This window comes from Papio anubis, chromosome 16 (assembly GCF_008728515.1).
Source record: "Papio anubis isolate 15944 chromosome 16, Panubis1.0, whole genome shotgun sequence".
In the NCBI taxonomy this organism is placed as follows: Eukaryota; Metazoa; Chordata; class Mammalia; order Primates; family Cercopithecidae; genus Papio; species Papio anubis.
The window spans coordinates 31,828,054-31,846,658 of record NC_044991.1 but is presented as its reverse complement, the minus strand read 5'-3'; the positions used below and the strand labels follow the sequence as shown (position 1 = coordinate 31,846,658).

At 51.4% G+C, this 18,605-nt stretch overlaps 1 protein-coding gene and 1 long non-coding RNA gene across 20 annotated transcripts in view; one reads left to right on the top strand and one right to left on the bottom strand.

The window, feature by feature from the left end:
- Positions 1-18,605, bottom strand: part of MICAL3 (microtubule associated monooxygenase, calponin and LIM domain containing 3) — a 233,225-nt gene that overhangs the window by 71,546 nt on the left and 143,074 nt on the right. For 11 of the 18 annotated variants that reach the window (XM_021921345.2, XM_017945111.3, XM_009216746.4 and 8 more), the window contains exons 19-24: positions 17,056-17,112; positions 14,141-14,248; positions 11,578-11,685; positions 10,671-10,857; positions 4,900-4,988; positions 3,897-3,984 (exon numbers count right to left, since the gene is read on the bottom strand). In XM_021921345.2, coding sequence (XP_021777037.1) covers positions 3,897-3,984; positions 4,900-4,988; positions 10,671-10,857; positions 11,578-11,685; positions 14,141-14,248; positions 17,056-17,112 — 637 coding nt within the window. Of the gene's footprint in view, positions 1-419; positions 3,985-4,899; positions 4,989-10,670; positions 10,858-11,577; positions 11,686-14,140; positions 14,249-15,877; positions 15,897-17,055; positions 17,113-18,605 lie in introns of those variants that run through there. The other 7 variants (XM_003905196.4, XM_017945113.3, XM_009216753.4 and 4 more) reach the window with 4 other exon arrangements.
- On the top strand, positions 5,713-18,573 carry LOC116270767. Of its 2 annotated transcripts, none has more exons than XR_004178959.1 (3): positions 5,713-5,803; positions 5,938-6,011; positions 18,487-18,573. It is a non-coding gene; the product is annotated as an uncharacterized LOC116270767 (long non-coding RNA). The 2 variants fall into 2 exon arrangements; XR_004178960.1 differs by lacking the exon at positions 18,487-18,573 and adding an exon at positions 6,180-6,250.

The following is an 18,605-nucleotide window of genomic DNA, read 5'->3' as shown; positions in this document are numbered from 1 at the left end:
GTGCAATTAGATCTATATACATATAAACGTGTACCTAAACATAAACACTCACACATCGCTGTCAACTGTGGCTCCTGGGGTCAGGCGGGAGGTAAGCTGGATTGCAGAATTCCCTTGCTCTACTAAAAGGCTTTCCATAAATGCCTAGAAGGGAAGAGGACTTGGGAAGCAGTAAGACTTCCTAACTTCCCTCTGTCAGGTGGGAACCCCAGGGTTGAATGAAATTCTACTGCCTGGCTACCCTTCTAGCTGGTATGGGAAAGGCCTGCACTTCCTAAAAGCCCATTCAGGATCTGAACTATGGAACCTCATGGTTATCAGGAAAGGAGTGTCTGGGGACAGGGGTCAGGCAACTGCCACTTGTGACCTTCATTTTTTAACTCCAGATCATCTTTTTCATAAGATGAGAGGAAACTAACCTGTTTCTCCCCTTCCATCTCTGGCCGGCACTGCCAATGAACCCGGTGATGAGCACTCGGCGGAAAAAGCTCTTCTGTTCCCTTCCGGCTATGCCTTCGGCTGCCCTGCTTCATTTTTGGTTATCGACCATATCAGATAAAAAAAAGATTCCTCTGGACGAAAACGAATTCAAGAAACCTGCAACTAAACTTCTTATGTCCCGGGGGAAATAATCCCATTTGGGGATTTCCTTTCTCTGCCTATTGTTGTTCAAACTTTTTCTAAAGTCATGGTGGATAGTACGAGGCCAGGGTAAGAAAATCTGTGCCAGGACCACTAATATGCAGTAGTAAGTATAAGCTTGGAAACAGAGCATTTATAGATTTAAGAACAAAAAAGAGAATTTCTATATTAAAAGCACATTACAAACAAAAATACTGTAAACAATGCCCCCAAACACTAAATTAGGCAGCAGGTACAGATTTGGTTACCAGAGAAAGACAACACTTTAAAGCCGACCTAGTGTGGCTTCTTTGAACTGTGGGTTTAATTGGGTACGGGTGTGTTGTTTTGTTTTTGTTTTGGCAATAGCAAGAATTTTGGCATAGAAAGAAAAAGAACATAAAGGAGAAGAAATGCCACAATATAAAGAGGAGGCACAGAGTAAAAGCACAGCTGGGTCAAACACTGCCCAGTCAAAGCTTTACCAGCCCTGCCTCCTGGGGACGTAGGTCTAGGGAGGATGGTTGAGTTACACACAAGAGAATTGAGGCCTTCATCATGGCCTCTTCCGGTTGAGCACACAGCAGAGGCGGCTACCATGGGTCTGCACTAATGACTAGTCTCTACCACATACATTCTGGGGCCCTGAAATACCTCAGCTTTCCCTTTTCTTTTTTCTTTTTTTAGATGGAGTCTAGCTCTATTGTCAGGCTGGAGTGCAATGGTGCGATCTTGGCTCACTGCAACCTCTGCCTCCCTGGTTCAAGAGATTCTCCTGCCTCAGCCTCCTGAAAGGCTGGGACTACAGGTGCATGTCATCACGCCAGCTGATTTTTTGTATTTTTAGTAGAGACGGGGTTTCACCATGTTGGCCAGGATGGTCTCAATCTCCTGACCTCGTGATCCACCCGCCTCGGCCTCCCAAAGTGCTGGGATTACAGACGTGAGCCACCGCGCCCGGCCACACCTGAGCTTTTCTGAAATTTTTCAAAAGGAAGTCTAGTTAAGTCATCAAAGCTTCAGTTTCATATTTAAAAAAGGAAATCTCTATCAAAGGAGAAAAAGGTATCTATTTCACGCCAGCCATAAAATACCGCCCATCATCCTGTTCCTTTCCGACCGAGGCTAGCAGCAGAGGGAGCTCACCGGGAAGGTGCTCCGGACTCTGAGCTGCTGGAGGGTGAGCCCCTCAGCCCTGAGCTTCACTGACTTTTGCCGCCTAAGCTGGGGGACAGTGCCTGTCATTAACTGTATGGGTCCACACTGTGATTCCTTCGGGACACCACATTGTGAACTCCCGTGCTATACCAAGTCACCTTCTGGCTCAGGATCGAGAGCCTCGTGGACTGAGACGTCCTCAGGGCTCTGACTCTTTCTTGGAGGTTTTGTTCTTTAACCACACTGCCAGCTCTCACCCTCTCTCCCCACTACGTAGAACATTCTTCTTCTCTATGGAACCCTTAATTCTTTAGAACTCCCAAAAACCTGAAACCCATTATACTTTCAATTAGACGGCAAGAATGGCAGCCTGAACCAGATGGGAAAGTCAGCAAACCTGGCTTCATTCAGGAATAACCTAAACTTCGTTGTGTTTCATTCTTTTTAAAGAATGTTCTGTACTCCAAACCCAAATGGAAAGTTTAATCTCTTTTGAGTTGTTCTACTGAGTAGTCGGGTTCCTCAGAAAATCCATCTCTGCTGAAACAGAGCCCAGACTAACAAGGTGGCGCTCTCCCCAGACGAATGTACATTCTATAGCATAAGCCGAAGTCTCTGTCTAGACCCCTTTGGTTATTTTCCTCTACCAGTGATTCTGCCCATGCTCTGAGAGTGTCAGCTGCAAAGGCCTGTTGGTACTTAAGACAGATTATAAAGATCTTCAAGACTGCAGAAGGTTTAAATGTCATTAATGGTTGAAACATGGCTCTAAAATGTTGGTCCCACCTGCAGGGCACTTAAACAATTTGCTCAGATTATAATAAGGGCACGTTCAGTAGCAGAAGCTGAGTTCACCCGGCTTGGCTGGGGTTTGCTGGGTCTCGGCCTCCAGTTCACTGCTCCCAGGGTGTGCCGCCTGGCCTCTGGGCACTTTTCCCCCTCCCAGAATGAGCACCACAAGGCCTACATGAACCAGCTCTTAGGGAAGGGAAAGGAAGCATCTCTGGAACCTCTCAGTGAGGGCCAAATGGGTAATTCTCTTGTCCCACCACAGGAATTCTATGACCAACTCCTCCACGGTTCCTGGTATTGGCTGACCATCTTCAATTTTTATGAGTTTTGTACATAGCTGCTTGAGATACATGTGTTTTGAACAAGAGGAAAGTGTGACAGACAGAAACACAGCCCTGCTGGCCCCCTCTTACCCCAGTGACCCTGGGCTGTGAACCACCTGGAGCTGCATGTGGGACACTCAGAACACCCAGCAGTTTGTGGAGCTGCGGACGCATCTCACAGGCAAGTTTTACATGGAGCCGAGAGAGGCCATTTTAAGGAAAAAACCTACATAATTCTTCCCAACAGGCCTTGTACCCACAAACCCGGCAAGTCCTGCCATGCTATGACAAGAATAAATGTGTTTTTAGAGGTAGAGATGGTTTTGTTCACCTCCCAACACAAGGAAGTGGTCATGAAAGTGGGACAGGTGAGGGCTGGGACCTCATGAGAAGCCCAGTGGCCACGGGGTCAGGACAGGGCATGCCCCATCACGGTGCAGGGCAGACAGGAGAGCAGCCACAGCTCATCCAGACACAGTGACACGGAACAGGACGCAGAATCTTAAGTGAAGGTGAATGCAAAGCCAGACCACGGGGCTTAATCAACGCAGCTCCAGGCCGTCAGAGGAGCTTGGAAGCAAACTGCATGAGGGGCCGAGTGGCCTTGGCCTCATCAGGAGTGGTAATGGGAGCAGTGTCTGAGTGCCTGCAAGCTCCTGTCTACCCACACAGGACCAGGGCCGCCCTCATGTGTGATGCTGCGGGACGGGGCTGAGGGATCGCACTTCACAGCTCTGCCGCCCACCGGATGGCCCCCTCACTGGGCCACAGCCTGCCAGTGGAACTCCCCTCCGATTTGCACCAGCACCTCCGACAGGCCATAGAGAAAGGGGACTCCGAACGCAAGCAGCTGGCACATGAAAAAGGAGTCCAGAGGGTTTTGGGCCACTTGATGCCCGAATGAAGAAATGTTGCTTTGGAGGTGCTGGCTCATGCCCTTGGCCTTGTCACAGAGGCCGAGGGAGTGACGCGCCACCCAGCCAAACAAGGAAGTGAGGCTACCTGGGGTTCTCTCAGTCGAGCCGGCCACGGCGTTGGCCCGTCCGTTTGCGTCTGTGGTGGGGCCATCCTGCAGGGGTCCTTTGGCCTCCTAGGAAAGTTCATGAGAAAAACAAGAGTGGCTCTGACTGATGCACTCAAATCCTCAAAGCCCCAGAGACACTGACAATCTGACAGGCTGGTTTTAAATTTTGTTTATTTATTTTTAAGAGACAAGGCCTTGCTGTCGCCCAGGCTGGAGTGCAGTGGCGTCATCATAGCTCACTGCAGCCCCGACCTCCTGGGCTCAGGCAATCCTCCCACCTCAGCCTCCTGAGTCACCGGGAATCAACGTCTAGTTCCACCCAGGTGCACCTCTTCCTGCAAGTCCCTCTGCGGGCAACAGAAGCCCTCAAGGGGGACTGACAGGCAGGCGTGCTGACAAGGTGGCAGCCATGCTGAAGAGACTGCTGGGTTCACCTTGGCAGAGAGAGGTGGAGAAGCCACCCTCATTAAAGAGAGCATAAGAAAGGAAAAAGTTCTCAAATAACTCACGGAATGAGTGAAAGGCCCCGTAGGCATGGCGCCCTCTGGCTGTGGGGAGTGAGGGTGGGGTCACCGAGGAGCAGAGGGATCCTCCGGACAGAGTCTCTCTCCCACTCTGCCCTTCTGGGGGAGGCTTTAATCATGTGGAACATGAGTGGGCATCACCCCAGTGGCAGGGTGTCCTCTCAGAAAGATGTGTGTTGACAAAGGCAGATGTCTACGCAGCTGAGACGGAGAGCTGCATCATCTCCTGGGTCCCACCCAGGCGGCAGGTGGAGCCTTCACCTTAGCGAGGCAACCTCAGATCATCCATGAAAAGCTGGTTCCCTCCCCACCTGGGGTGCCACTGCGTCTTGGGCCCTCCCCACTCCCAGGAGAGGCAAGGCCGCTGGGGTCTTTGCACGTTGGCCGCCCCTGGCCCATAGCCACACTGCTGCAACACCCACTGCTTCTCCCCCACTTACAGGACGGTCACCATTACCTTTCCAGACAGGGGAGCCACCGCTGGTCTCTTCCTTTGTGCGTAGCCAGAGAGTCGATAGCAGTAGTGTGGCTTACAGTAGAATTTACCTGTGGACAGCAAGAGGCAGGGACAGAGGCGATGAGCCAGGCACCGATCCTGAACATGCCTCCCTGGTCTCAGCCACTCCTTTCCATCTCCTCCAGCCTCAGGAGGCCATCAAGCCACCCAGCCTTCCCTGGGCTCAGCTTTCTGGTTTACTGGGAAGCCAGTTTCTCCCAGTAAACTTTGATTCTAGCCCTCCTCTCCCCTGGCCTGAACGGGGTCTTTTCCTTTGGGAATGTGAAGGCCATTGAGCCATCACCCAATCAGTGCCCAGAGCGAAGATGTGAGGCCTGTGTGGCAGGGCCAGCAAACAAAGTGGCAGTGTGTGAGGAACAAAGATGTGGTCACATGAAACGCTGGGAGTAGCATTGCTGGGGAAAGCAAGAATGAATACAAGTGCGGGGTGCAGGCTGCAGGGGTGGAGGCGTGGAGGCTGCAGGGGTGTGGCATCGCTAGGCATCGGCTCTGACAGGCCCATCTCTGCTGCTCCCCCTCCTGCACCCTATCCCTCACCCCCTCCCAGTCCCCTCAGAGGGTCAGGATCAGCAGGAAAGGACATTAGAAAACAAAAAATACTGCAATGGACTATAAGTAGGATGGAATAGAATAGAATAGAATAGAATAGAATAGAATAGAACAGAACAGAACAGAATAGAACAGAAATGAAACGAAACTAGAGTGTACTGTGGCGCGATGAGAATAAAACATTACTTCTTGGAACTTGCAGCTGTGTCTGGGTCTCAATGTAATGTGTATCCCCATGGGGAGTGTGGTCAGAAAAATATGAACAACACTGGACTTGAATTTCCCCATGACTTTGGTAATGGAACTAACCCACAGAGTCATTTTTTTACTCTCACTTAAAGAGTGAAGACTTTTGAATCTCAAGTGATAAACCCTACTATAAAAACTGCTGAAACAGAAGTAATCTCATTTCACTTTCCTCATTTGTAGAGACTGCTTCTTAGACAAATGAGCTTCCCTGATCTCAAAGCTACAAGAGGACCTAAATGTCAAAGAAAATAAGGGTAAGATGGCATTCTTCCCTTTCCTTTTCCCTGATGATCTGATTCTTTCTTCTTTTCCTTCAGAGAAATTGACTTGTTTTACCTGCACTCCCTATCCAATGCTGAATAAATCTATTAGGAAGACACAGATTTTAAATACTTTTCATAATGCCTAGTATACTTTCTCAGAACGATTCACTGGCTACTGGCACTTGGTCAGGATGCAGAGACTCTACAGTGGTGACACCTGACCCTGACGGCCAAACGCCCGCCAATCTTACCGCCTGTTTCTCCACCAGGGGGATGGAGCCATGGGTTGTCGCCTGGAGCTTGGCCACAACTTCCTTTTCCATCTGAATAAGCCACTCAGCTTTTGTACATGTTGGCTACCAATAATTAGGATAAGATAAGATGTACGAGTGCTTGGATCATGTGCTACTTGTTTTGGTCTGTTTTGTATCTCATTCTTTAAGAAATACCCTTCCCTCCTCCATGAGACTCTGACAGGGGTTGGCAACCACGTGGCCTGAGCTTCCACCACCAGTCACACATGACCCAGGCCACTCAGCGACTCACTCCCTCCACCCCACCCAGGACAGGGTGCTCTGGGGACTGGCATGTGGCTAAAGGCAGGCTCACTGGAGACGTTATGGGGATGCTGAGGGAGGTGAGGGAAGGGGCAGCCCTTCTCTGAGGACTGCTATCTGGCCAGAAGCTGTAAAGCTAAGGCTGCAACTGTAATCTGCACTGGGTTTCTATTACTTGTAACCAAGAGCATTGCTTCTTACAGTATCAGAAAACTAAAATGCTATCATGGCTTTCATTTCTTCCTTCTATTTTTTTCCTACATCAATTTGCTTGTTTTTGCAAAAGTGGAATCCCAGATCTTAAACTCTAACTCAATTGAACTCAACCGAATCCTCCTTGAACCCTGCTCTGGTATCCTCAACTAATAAAGAAAGGAGGTTTACATTTCAGAAACAAGACCTCCAAGGCTAATCAGAAAGTTCCAGCAACCTGTGTTCTCTAGGAAGGCAGTACAGACGATGCGAGGAACGTGAGCGCTAAGCGTGATCTCAGTTCCAACACCGTCTCAACTGCTCAGCAGCCGTGTGAACTCATCTGTCTTTTGGAACATGTCTCCTCCCATGGAGATGAACACAGTACCCACTTCATAGGTGGAGATATTAAATGAGGTGGCACAAATCATGCGCATCTCCCCATATCCCTTCCCAAACTCAAGACGATGGCACTTTTTGCTTATTTAAAAAAAAAAAGAAGCTAATTTTAATGTTAACATTTGCCAAGTGCCAGACACTACTTTAACTGCTTTCCATCTATCAACTCATTTAATCCTCAAACAAGCCGGTGATGCAGGTGCCATTAGTATCCACCTCTTCCTCAGGGAGGCACAGAAGGCCGAGCGACCTGCCCAGCGTGTCCCCCAGTCAGTGAACCGCAGAGGCGGATGTGGTCCAGGATGCTGGAGCCAGAGCCTGCACTACCACGACACTACCATGCCTGCCTCAGTGGTAAACCCAGCCTTGCTATGTTTTTAAAAATTAGCTACGAATTGTGGGTGATTCAGTCAAGTGACTTGATTCTCAATGGTCCAAATTAAGGATCCTGATAACTGAATACGGGAGTGACTGGAAAAGGGAAATGGAGAAAACAGATGGCCACAGGGCAAACCCAAGGTCAAGTGGGCCGTCCATTCATTCACTCACCCAGGCCTGAGTGCCACTGTATGACAGCCACCGATCTGAACACCGAGAGCCCCAGGCAGGCAGACTTGTTCTCCCGAGATGCATGGGTAAGATGACACAGTGCGAGCCCTGCATGGAGAACCACACGGGCGCACCGGTGCCTGGGCAGCTGCCCTCTTTCAAAAGAGCCAGACCCCTCTCTGAGGAGCGCCACATGGAGATGTGGGCCACGTGCAGCTCACTCTGTGGAGACCAGGGGGTGTACTCCAGGAGAGGACACAGCAGAGCCACGTCCTAAGGAGCAGTGGCTTCATTACGCTTACGGGATGGAAAGACACTGGAGCAAAGAGAGCAGCACACTGGGGGCAGCTGACGGCAGAGGCTGGGGCGGACACGCAATGCTCTCTCCACCTGGGACAAAGTTGTGGGCTCTGTCTGCACGGCAGTGGCTAGGACATTGGTGAGATCCAAGTCACACCTTTTAAAATCCCTCCAGTTGCTCTGTGGAAACAGACTGGGGTGTAACAGAGGCAGGCATGGAGACAGTCTCAGGCTCGTCACTGATGAGGGCCACCCTGCACACACCACCTGTGGAAGTGGTGTGTGTCTCTTCTCAAGATGACAGGGAAGGCCTGACACTAATTTAGAGTCCTTGTCTTAAGAGCTGGCAGCGATCACAAATGAGCTAGTGCTTTGCAAAAAAAAGCACAGCTCTGTGTTTGAGCAGACGGCATCCTCGAGAAAGAGCTGAAGACAGAACAAATACCACCACAAGTAAAACACGGGGACATCTTCAAATATGATTCTTAATTTACTAGTATGGAGTTGGCAGCGGGCCTGGAGTCACAATCCCTGAATCTCTGCCCTGGAATGAATCTTAGGTGTCATTTGGTGCAAGCGAGCTATTACTAGTTGTGTCAACTTGGACAAACAACATGTAAGTTCTCTGAACTCAGCTTCCTGACTTCTGATTACAATAATAAAAAGAGTTACCTAATGGGGTTGTTGTGAGGACAAAGGGCGTGATGAGTTGGGGCCCAGCACAAGGCCTCGGTTACTTCCTCATGCCACAACCTCCCCAGCTTATTCTTTGTTCTCTGAGCCTCTTCAGTTAGACTTCTGAGACACTCGGCAACTTGGATAAAAAACAGGCTAAAACTTCAGTGCCCCTAAAGTTCCTTACTGGCTGTAGTCCATCTGTCCTCTGACAGATGAGGGGGAGGTCTGTGGAGGGGCTAAGCTGATGAAAATTTTAGCTGGGTTAAAATTTGGGGAGCTGGTTTAGAACGGCTGTCTTCTCTGCTCCAGTGTTAAGAATACTGCACTCAATCAGGCTGGCCTCATCCTGTCCCGGCCTCTCGCTGCCACCCGAGGTCCTGCCAGGTGCGCACATCTGCCCTCTACTCCGCCACCATACCCTTCTCTCTCGAAGTCTAGCCAAAGGTCAGCGAGGTCATTCCAAGCCGCTCTTGAACTTCACAGATTTCCTCCTCCCCGCGCGTCTACAAAGCCACAACCTAGGCTGTGCACCGAGCCATTCGCTGCACGCACTCGTGTCGCCTGCTACTCCTCATGGGCCCCATCTCCACAGGACCGTGAGCTCCTGGAGGCACACATTACACTTCCGCATCTTTCACAGAAGGCAGCAAAGATGCACACACACCCATGGGCAAAAGTACCCGCAGATCAATCAGCTGTGCCTTGCAGCATCTTTTTTCCGGGCAGACTCCATGGTGAGAGGCTAACTAGAACACCCTGAGCATCAGGGACAGCTGAGCGAGGTTGGGTGGCTCCCTCTGCCAGGCCCCATCCTTGAGATCAAACGCGCCATCCAGAGAGCAGGTGTGTGGGAGAGGTAGAACAGAAGACTTGACAGCAAACCATCTGCCTGCCTTATCTAAACAGCATTCTAATTCTTCCACTCTTCCCCGACTCGGAGTGCTTTTTACCAACACAGTAGAAGGGCCAGGCAGCATGCAGGAGTCAGTCTGTCTCGGCTCACCTCTCCGGGCTCCTTCCTTGCTCCTTCTGACAGAGGTGCCTGTCTGTTCATCCTCGGGACAGCTGAAGTGACTAGGTCCTAATTGCATGGCATCCCTCTCCTAGATGACATCACTGTATGATCTCACAGCCATGCAATCTTCTATCAATGTCAGGGTCTTTATGCCACCTTATAAAGATTACTGCCTCTCCTATTAATCTAGGCCCCCTCATTACTCTGGAATCTATAAGACTGCCTTCCACGAAGTCCCTGCAGCATCCTATAGGAATGGGGATGGGGGTCATCAATGCAGGGTCCTCAGATGGCGGCCAGCCTGCCTCTGCCCATCATGACGGCTCTATCATCTGTGTGCAGAATTCTCTACTGTTTACCTCAAGGTCTTTTCATTGTAAAAACTGGCACATGTTGCCAAAGACCAGGCCTTGAACACCACAGTAAATCAGATTCAGGCCCTGTGCAATGGTTCACAACCCACCAAAGAGAGATCAGACGGATGCCAGAGAGGCGTTAACACGGGCCACCTTGCAGGCATCTCCAAGAGCAAATGTCTGAGAACCCAGGGGCCTGGGACCCAGTTCCAACTTGCTGTCATCATCAACCTGAGGCAAAATATGTGACTTCTATGGATGTGCAAGTCCCCTTCTGTAAAGTAAAGACGAAAACCTCATCTTGTGTTCCTTTTATCTCAAGTTCACAGCCTGAGGTCAGAACACAAGTAAGTGTCCCTGAAGTCAGGGAAATGACTTGGATAAACGCATGCCATTCTCATCAGTCTGGTGACGCTGGGAAATATTGATAGTAAGAGTCTTAGAGAAAGAGCGGTGGAGGGAAAGCAGTGAGAAAGGTTGGGAGAGGCACGATGGAAAAGACGCACATGAAAGAAGGCAGAAGGGGCCTGAAGGCGCCCAGCTCAGATGGAAACACTGTCCAAGCCCAGTTTCTCCGCGGGACCTGAGGCGTGGGGTGTCTCACCATCCTCGATGTCGTAGGCGTAGGCCGACAGGCGCAGGGTGGTGGCGCAGTACTCGCACTTGAAGCAGCTCCGGTGGAAGAACTTGCCCTCGGCGCTCAGCCTCTCCATCACGTAGACCCGCTTCTGGCAGAAGTAGCACGTGTCGCTGCCTCCCAGGTTCTGCGGGAACTCCTTCTTCATGGAGCCCTGCAGGTGGCGGTCGGGAGGAAGGGGAGCACCTCAGGGAGTGCCGCACGGGCCCTCCTAGAGGCACAGCCTGGCGAGACAAAGCCAACCCTCGCTAAGTGGTCTGCTTTGAGACAGACTACTGACTGGCTATGGTCAACCGTGCTCTTGGCTCTGCCACAGAGTGACGGCACCACCACGGTCACTGCCTCCATGCGCTGACAAGGAACACTGGGCACAACCGCGAAAGCCCAGGTCAGGCTGCCGCGGACGAGGGAGCCAGCATCACAGTGCCTCACACCAGACTTGAGTAATGCTATGATACAGCCTGGCGACGCTGGGAAATACTGATAAGAAAGAGTCTTAGAGAAACAGCAATGGAAGGAGAGGGGCGAGAAGGGTTGGGAGGGACACGATGGAAAAGACGCACATGGAAGAAGGCAAGAAGGGGCCCGAGGGTCCCCAGCTCAAATGGAAACGCTGGCAGAGTCCTGTTCTGAGGGTAGCTGTATCTGTATCTATTCAGTGCTGACGTAGTTCATGTGAATATATGTAGGTCCCTGGACTCACACAACAACTACTGCAGTCTTAGAAATTTGGTTATCAAAATCCAGACAACCTCAAAAGCGATTACTGCATGGCATACACGGGCTACACAAGTTACAAGCGACTCAAGCACACAGGTGTGTTTCCCACGGCTGTGCTGCGTCTAGCTAGACAGTGCCTGGAGACGTCTCTTACCAGTTCCTTCTTGTCTAGAAGGGCTTTGGGTGGGTCTTTCCTCTGAAGCTGATTGGCTATCTGCTCAGCCAATGAGCTCACTCCGCCCGTGTACATCTTTATATACTTCTATTGGTTGAAGGTTACAAAATGACCAGAATGAAGAGAAATGAGAAGGAAAAAAATACATATATTAAGAAGACATGGGAAAAAAAGAAATCTCTGGGAAGTGCAATTTGAATACAAGGTGCAGCAGCAAACCATGCCAACACAGTGCTCACAGGCAGGGAAACCGGGTGGTAAGAAAAACATCGTGTCAGTGTCCACACAGGGGTACCAGCACAGACAGGACCGCTGCAGGGAAAGCGTCTTCCTCGGGAAGAACTGGGTCTCTCCCATCTCTGTGGACTGCACAATTCCAGGCAATAGTGGTAGAAGGCAGGGCGAACGCGCACAGAGACAGGCAGGCAGGGCCTGGGTCCTGCGCAGCTGGGCTGTGTTCACAGAACTCGAGGGGCACCCCCATGCATGCAGCGGTGCCCAGGCTGACGCCGCCTTTCACGGTCCAGGAGGCCATCTCCTCACTCAGAAGGAGCCATGCTCGCTCCTGCACAGGCCGCCTCCGTGTGGGTAGCGGACGTCGCCATCTCTTCCTGCTTCCTGATGCTTGACCCTACAATGCCTGCCACAGGCAGCCAACGCTCCCAGGCTGTTTTGGAAGAAGCCTTCTCAGCCCATTCTCCCTGCTGATGGTATTGGGGGTCTGAGGGCAGCATGATGAGGCCCGTGTGGCCCATCCAGGTGCTGAGGCCAAAGCCTTCTAGACTGGGTTGGGTGTGTTGGCCACGAGGTGTGGCCGTGCAGCCAAGCTGCTCCATCAGCCCAGGGAGGTGGGAATGTGTTCTAGGCCAGGAGGGATTACTTTAGAGGCCGAAGAAAGGTAAGAGAAAAAAACCCAACCAACTCAAGCCTCTTTCTGGCAACACTGAAGAAACCACAAGAGAAACTTCCAGGTCTCCATTGTGAGCCGCCCTGCTCACAGTTAAGCTGGGTGCCCAGGCAGCCCTGCCGTGACCTGTCCTGAGAGGAAGTCCTCTAGAGACTCCCACACCCAGGTCACCCTTCCATGTGGAGATGGTCACGCCACCACGTGGGTGGCACTCCTCTCATGAACTTCAAGGAGGAAGGGGGCTCCCTGCCCCCGGGGGTCAGATCCTAATTCTGACTCAGAAACTCACCACGAGCCATTATCCTGGGGATGCCAACAGCCCCCTTAGGGCATGGCCTGAACGGACAGACGCATAAGGCCTCGTGTGAGGAAGAATCACAGAAGCACCGGGCAGGGGGAAGCAGGCGCTCGGGGGACTCACAGATGCACACATGAGGAAGCCGTTCTTGTGGTTCAGCTCAAGGCTCAGCTGAGCTGAAGAAGCAATTATAGTTTTTAATTCAAAAATAAGATTCCCAAGGATTGGTGCCATTTGCCCATTAACTTCACAGATTATACCTATTAGCGGCCAAGACAAACGCGTGGCTCTTAGATCTAAACCTTCTTTAGGCACACTAAGGAAGCTTAGGCTTGGGACCGACAGACACCAGGCAGAGCTGAGCAGATAACTTAATAGCTGACACTGAGGGAGCAGAAAATGGCATTTCTCTCATTCTGCAGCAGACACAGGGGAGGGGAGTATGGGCCAGATGCCAAGTATGAGGCCAGGACACCAAGCCAGCCCTGGGCCCTCACTGCTCAGCCAGGACCTTTCTCTCCTGAACTAAACCATCAACCTCAGCAGTGACAGTCTGGGGCTGCCCACACAAAGGCATCTGCCACATTCAGTTCTCAGCAAGTCGGCAGCACTGACGAGCATCCCTACAAGAGAGGTGAAGGCTCAAGTTCTACTTGTTTCTGGCATGAAAAGTGATGGTTTCCTTCTCATCCCTCTTAAAAAGTAGCAGAAAATGTAGCAATTGCAAGATCCATCCGGCTGCACACCACATGTGTGCATATGCTACCATGCACATATGCCGGGAGGTCCGGCGTCAACCCAGGATGGGAAATACCAACAGGAGTGGCAAAGAGATCTTCCAATCTCTCTAGAAACTCCCCACAACTGGACCAGCGCTACTTCAGGTGACAGCCGCGTTCATTCCTCAGATGATGACAACAGGCAGCCAGAACACTGCACGGTTACCCCTCCACTGAGGTGATTTAGTTACACTGCGGTTCCTACTTTGTAACACACACTATTTTGGAAGACATGTGAAGTTAAAAAAGCCAGTGGCCGAAAAACGTTTATTATTATTTGATATAGTTGAAACAGCATCAAAGCCGGTTCACATCGACAGACCTGGATGTGTCAAATACAGTTGGACGAAAGCCAGCAGCCACTTTAGCTGAGGAGTGTGCCACAGCCCTCACACACCAGACCGACATACGCAGACAGCGACACATGCAGCCGGCTCCCTACAGGAGACAGGCCCAAGTGAGGAGCCCTGCAACCTCCTGGGGCACATGACACTCGCAAAAGTGAAGTGAGTGGAGGCTGCAGAGGGCAGAGTTTTAGTGAGTCCTAGGCCATGCTACCTGTCGGAGGGAGTCGGAAGAGGGAGAGGCGGGGCGGGCAGAGGAGCGGAGACTAAGAGAAAGCTCCCACTGGTCGACAAAAAATCGACGAGGAGGTTCGGGCTCTGGCTATAAAATACAAGATGGAGAAAAACAAAATTAAAGGAAATGTTAAGTCACACACTGACCTCTGAACATAAGATGATTGGCAGTTGTACAGCCTTTTACTCTAGACCTTTATCTAAATGCCATGTGTACTAAAAAAAAGTAGCTCCCAGAAGCATAAGTGGCCCATGCAAGGCTTCCGTTTTGCTTTTATCTGTCCTTCCCTCATGCTTGCAGCAGAGCACGCCCTGGAACGCAGTCCCGCAGCTGTGGGCCACCCAGCACAGCCTCGCCCTCCCTCTGTGTGGGTAAGGGGGGGAGGGAGCGGGGGTCTTGTTGACTCACATGCTCTGTGCTCTGCAGAGAGCAACCCCCGGCCTGAGCTGGGATTTCTCCTGGGCAAAAAGATTCTCCCACCACCCCATCACTCCATTGGCCTTAGAAGTAGCAGGCAGTGGAGACAGCAAATCTAGAGTGAAGCTTGCTCCTTCTACAGAAGGGCCAGAAATGCAGCATCTCTTCCTTCCACTAGTGCTCAGAGAGGCTCTCCTTGCCAAGGAGGCAGCTGAATCCCAAGCAAAGATGAGGAGAAAAGGCTTGAGCCCAAGTCCTCTACAGATTGCACATAGCACATGTAACAAAACTGAGCAAGGGTCTTCCTTAGCCGTGGGCCCATGCAGCTAGGAACCCAGTCCCCAGAGAGTGAGGCAGTGACTGAAAGCTTTGGCAACCAGTAACTGCTGAGTTTCCCACCAGGTTCAGAATGAACTATTTACAGGTGGGAAGGACAGCATTAACTCATGGTACGAGGAAGCCCTCTGCTCCTCCAGCTCCAAGCCAGATCGGTCACACTCTCTACCTCAGTCACGTGCACTTCATAGCTCCGTGGAGTGGCAACATGGAGCGGCAGTTACCTGGTACTTCAACAGCCTCTGCTTCAGACACTTCGCCAGCTCCCTGGCCCTGGGCTCAGCAACACAGGCCCCAGAGGGAGCTGGGGAGGACGGCTGTAAGCACCACCCACCAGAAGGAAGCAAGAGGAAGACTCAGTAGCCTCCTGGGGGGCAGAGCGGTCACAGCCAAGGGGAGGAGTGGGGGGCTGGGTAGAGGTGGGCAGAGAGCAGGTGAGTACACATGCAGGGTTATGGAGGACGGCGGCAAAGTCCAAGAAAAGAACTTAAGTCCTCAAAAGTATCCAGTCTGGAGCCCTGCACCGAGGAGTGCAGAAACCAGCTCAGAGGGAAAAAGAGAGAATCATCTCTGCAAACTATTGCCTCCTGAGCTCAAAACCCTACCTCTTCCCCTCTCTGCACAGCAGCCCTAAACTTCAAATTGTTTCTCACTGCCAATCTCTCCTATTCAACATGCTTCCCTCTCTTCTTTTTTTTTTTTGAGACAGAGTCTCGCTCTGTCGCCCAGGCTGGAGTACAGTGGCGCAATCTCGGCTCACTGCAAGCTCCGCCTCCTGGGTTGACGCCATTCTTCTGCCTCAGCCTCCCGAGTCGCTGGGACTACAGGCATTCGCCACCACGCCTGACTAATTTTTTGTATTTTTAGTAGAGACGGGATTTCAACGTGTTAGCCAGGATGGTCTTGATCTCCTGACTTCGTGATCCGCCAACCTCGGCCTCCCAAAGTGCTGGGATTACAGGCGTGAGCCACCGCGCCCGGCCTTCCCCTCGCTTCTTTTAGGCACTGTTTCATTAAACATTATCAGTCTCTCATTAAATATCTGATCCCCAAAATGGAGGGCACTGCCCTGCTCAATGAAAAGGGCTGTTTTCCTTTTTGAGGGGACACAGCCTGGGAAGAAGGGAGAAAGAGGCTGGGCACACAGTGCCGGGGGGGGGCAGCCCCAAAAAGGGTGAGCACAGTGGGGCGAGGCCATGGAAAGGGGATGGGAAAGACGCTCACCTCCAGCCCAGTCTCCTCTCCCCGACCCAGCACCAGGTTCAGGCAGCACACACACTGCCCGCTGCTAGCCCGGTGAGAGGGTGCAGGAAGATGGCACTATGATTAGCTCCTATCAGGTCCGAGGGGTAACCTAATTTACTGCTTGGCCATAAGTGCATTTCTCAAAATGGCTTTTGTGAGATTAACAACTAGAGATGACTCTTCCCAGTAGCTGCAGAGCTACAGCCACTCGGAGATCTTTATGGGTACGAACAACAAGAACAAAAGTTTCCTAAAGTAAGCCAGCTTCTTTAACTGGGCATCTCGGCTATCCCTCACATTATATGACGGCCAGCTGCAATCAGTAACTTCCCCTTTAGTTTTCAGAAAAGACTAAAGCTTTCCACGGGTACAGCCCCATTTTGCCATCACCTACCTTGCTCCCCCTCATTCTCACCCTACTAGAAAAATCCTCACGCTGGTAAGAGCTTTGGCTCTCAGGATTTCCACTTCAAGATCCGTGACTGTTGAATGCCACTTGAATACTGATCTAGACTCTTTCCCTAAGAAGTCATATCTGACGGTCCAATGCTACTACTCTACCACTGGCACATATTTCGGGGGTAGAAATAGCATGGTCTTGGAAGGGGAACAGTGGGCAGAAACGGGAAGTCACTAAGGCCCTTTACCAGAACACACACACTTAGGGTCAGCATCCCATCTGAATGCCAGATGGGTGCCTGCTTTACAGCGAATGCTATTTGCACTGCTCAACACTGCTAGCAAAAAGAATTCTGGCTCTTGGCTGGGTGACAAGAGTGTGCAAAAAGCAAGGGGAGGAGGCCATCCCCCACATCCCTTCCCGCTGCCCCACCACCACAGCGTGCCCCATCTGTTTGGCTCTCAGCATCCCATGCCACGGGTTCATGCTCTTTTACCCTCTCATGGTGGGGGCTCTGCTTGCCACGGTTGTCAGCATCAAGATCCCTGTATGTCTGTTGGCAATAAAGTAGAAACTTAAGCTCCATGCATAATGCTCTGTTTGGATATACTAAGCAACAGTGGGAAATTCAGGGGCAGAAATTCAGAGTTCAACACATATCCCCTTCCCCTACTAACCCCATTCCCAGGTAACCATAATCCCATCCATATCAAATCCCATGACACAAGGCCGACCTTCTGCACAGCCATTCTGCCCCCGCCGGCCTCCAGTGAGGCCAGCTACACAGATCAATAACGAACTACGGTTAGTATAAAGGTGGAACAAGCATACTTCTTTCACACAGTGGTGTAAGATCAGAGGCATCAAATGGAAGGTTTAGAAGGAGAGGCAGGTTAAAAGGGTGACACATTCCACAACAAGACATTTTAGAAAGGAAAGGTGGGGAGGTGGAAATTGGCTAGAATAAAGGACTAAGACAGCAGTCCAGAGGAAACTCCAGAGTGGGGAGTGGTCCCTGAACAGGAGCATCGGGCCAAAGAATAATCTACTAAAGGGAGAAGTGAATGTGTTTTTGGTGAATGGACGGGAAGGTATATGTGAGAGGGTAGAGACCTGTAGGTAGGGACATGGCCTTGCTCATCTGAGGAGCCAGGAGCTGCACTCACAGGACCAGGGAAGGCTGCTTGCATTACTCTTTGGCTGGCTGAGGGTTCGCCTTACAGCCATGAGCCGGTGGAAAAACAGTCCCAAGGCCTCTGACACGGCTGCTCCTATCCAGCACCCGTGAGCATAATGTCTCTGTGGGCAGGGGGAGGCCAGAGCGTGGCCCCGGTCCCACAAGCCAGATTCCAGTCTGGCTCCGGGGCCGCTCCTGAACGCTCTGCCTGGTGTGCGAGTGCAGCGGGGAGGAGTGTTTGTTGGAAGATGCTGAACGGGCAAGAGGCAGAGCTCCCAGAATCAGAAGGAATGAAACTCACATGGAGAAGCCCTGTGGCAGCGCCCGAAGGCCTCACCCCACCTCACTGTGCAGTGAGCGCTTACTATGTGACTCAGACACGTGAGCGCTTACTATGTGACTCAGACACGTGACACGGCCTCTCCACCCTATGCTTCAGTCTCCTCCCTGGTAAAACGGAGCCAATAATAGCACCTGCCTCACAGTGTTATTGTGAGAACTGATGGAGACACGGCTTGAGAAGCATTGAGCATGCTTCCCAGGTGACAGCGGGTGCTGAGGACGGCTAGCTCTCGTATAGATGAAGGCACCCAGCAGCTGCTCAACCTGCAACGACTCAGTTCTGAGAGCCATGGACACAGGTGGGGCCTTCAAAATCAGTCTCGTTACTACGGTCACCCTTTAAATAGGCCACCTTAGGTGGGAAAATGTCTTTCCATAGATTCTGCTCTTGAAACTCACATTTTATAGAAACATACCATGAAGGTCAACAATGCCATCCTACAAACATGCCACAGACACATCCCCGCTGTCCTCACTGCCTGCTGTTCTCACCAGCCACGGCTGCAGCTGGCTCCGGGGCCGCTCCT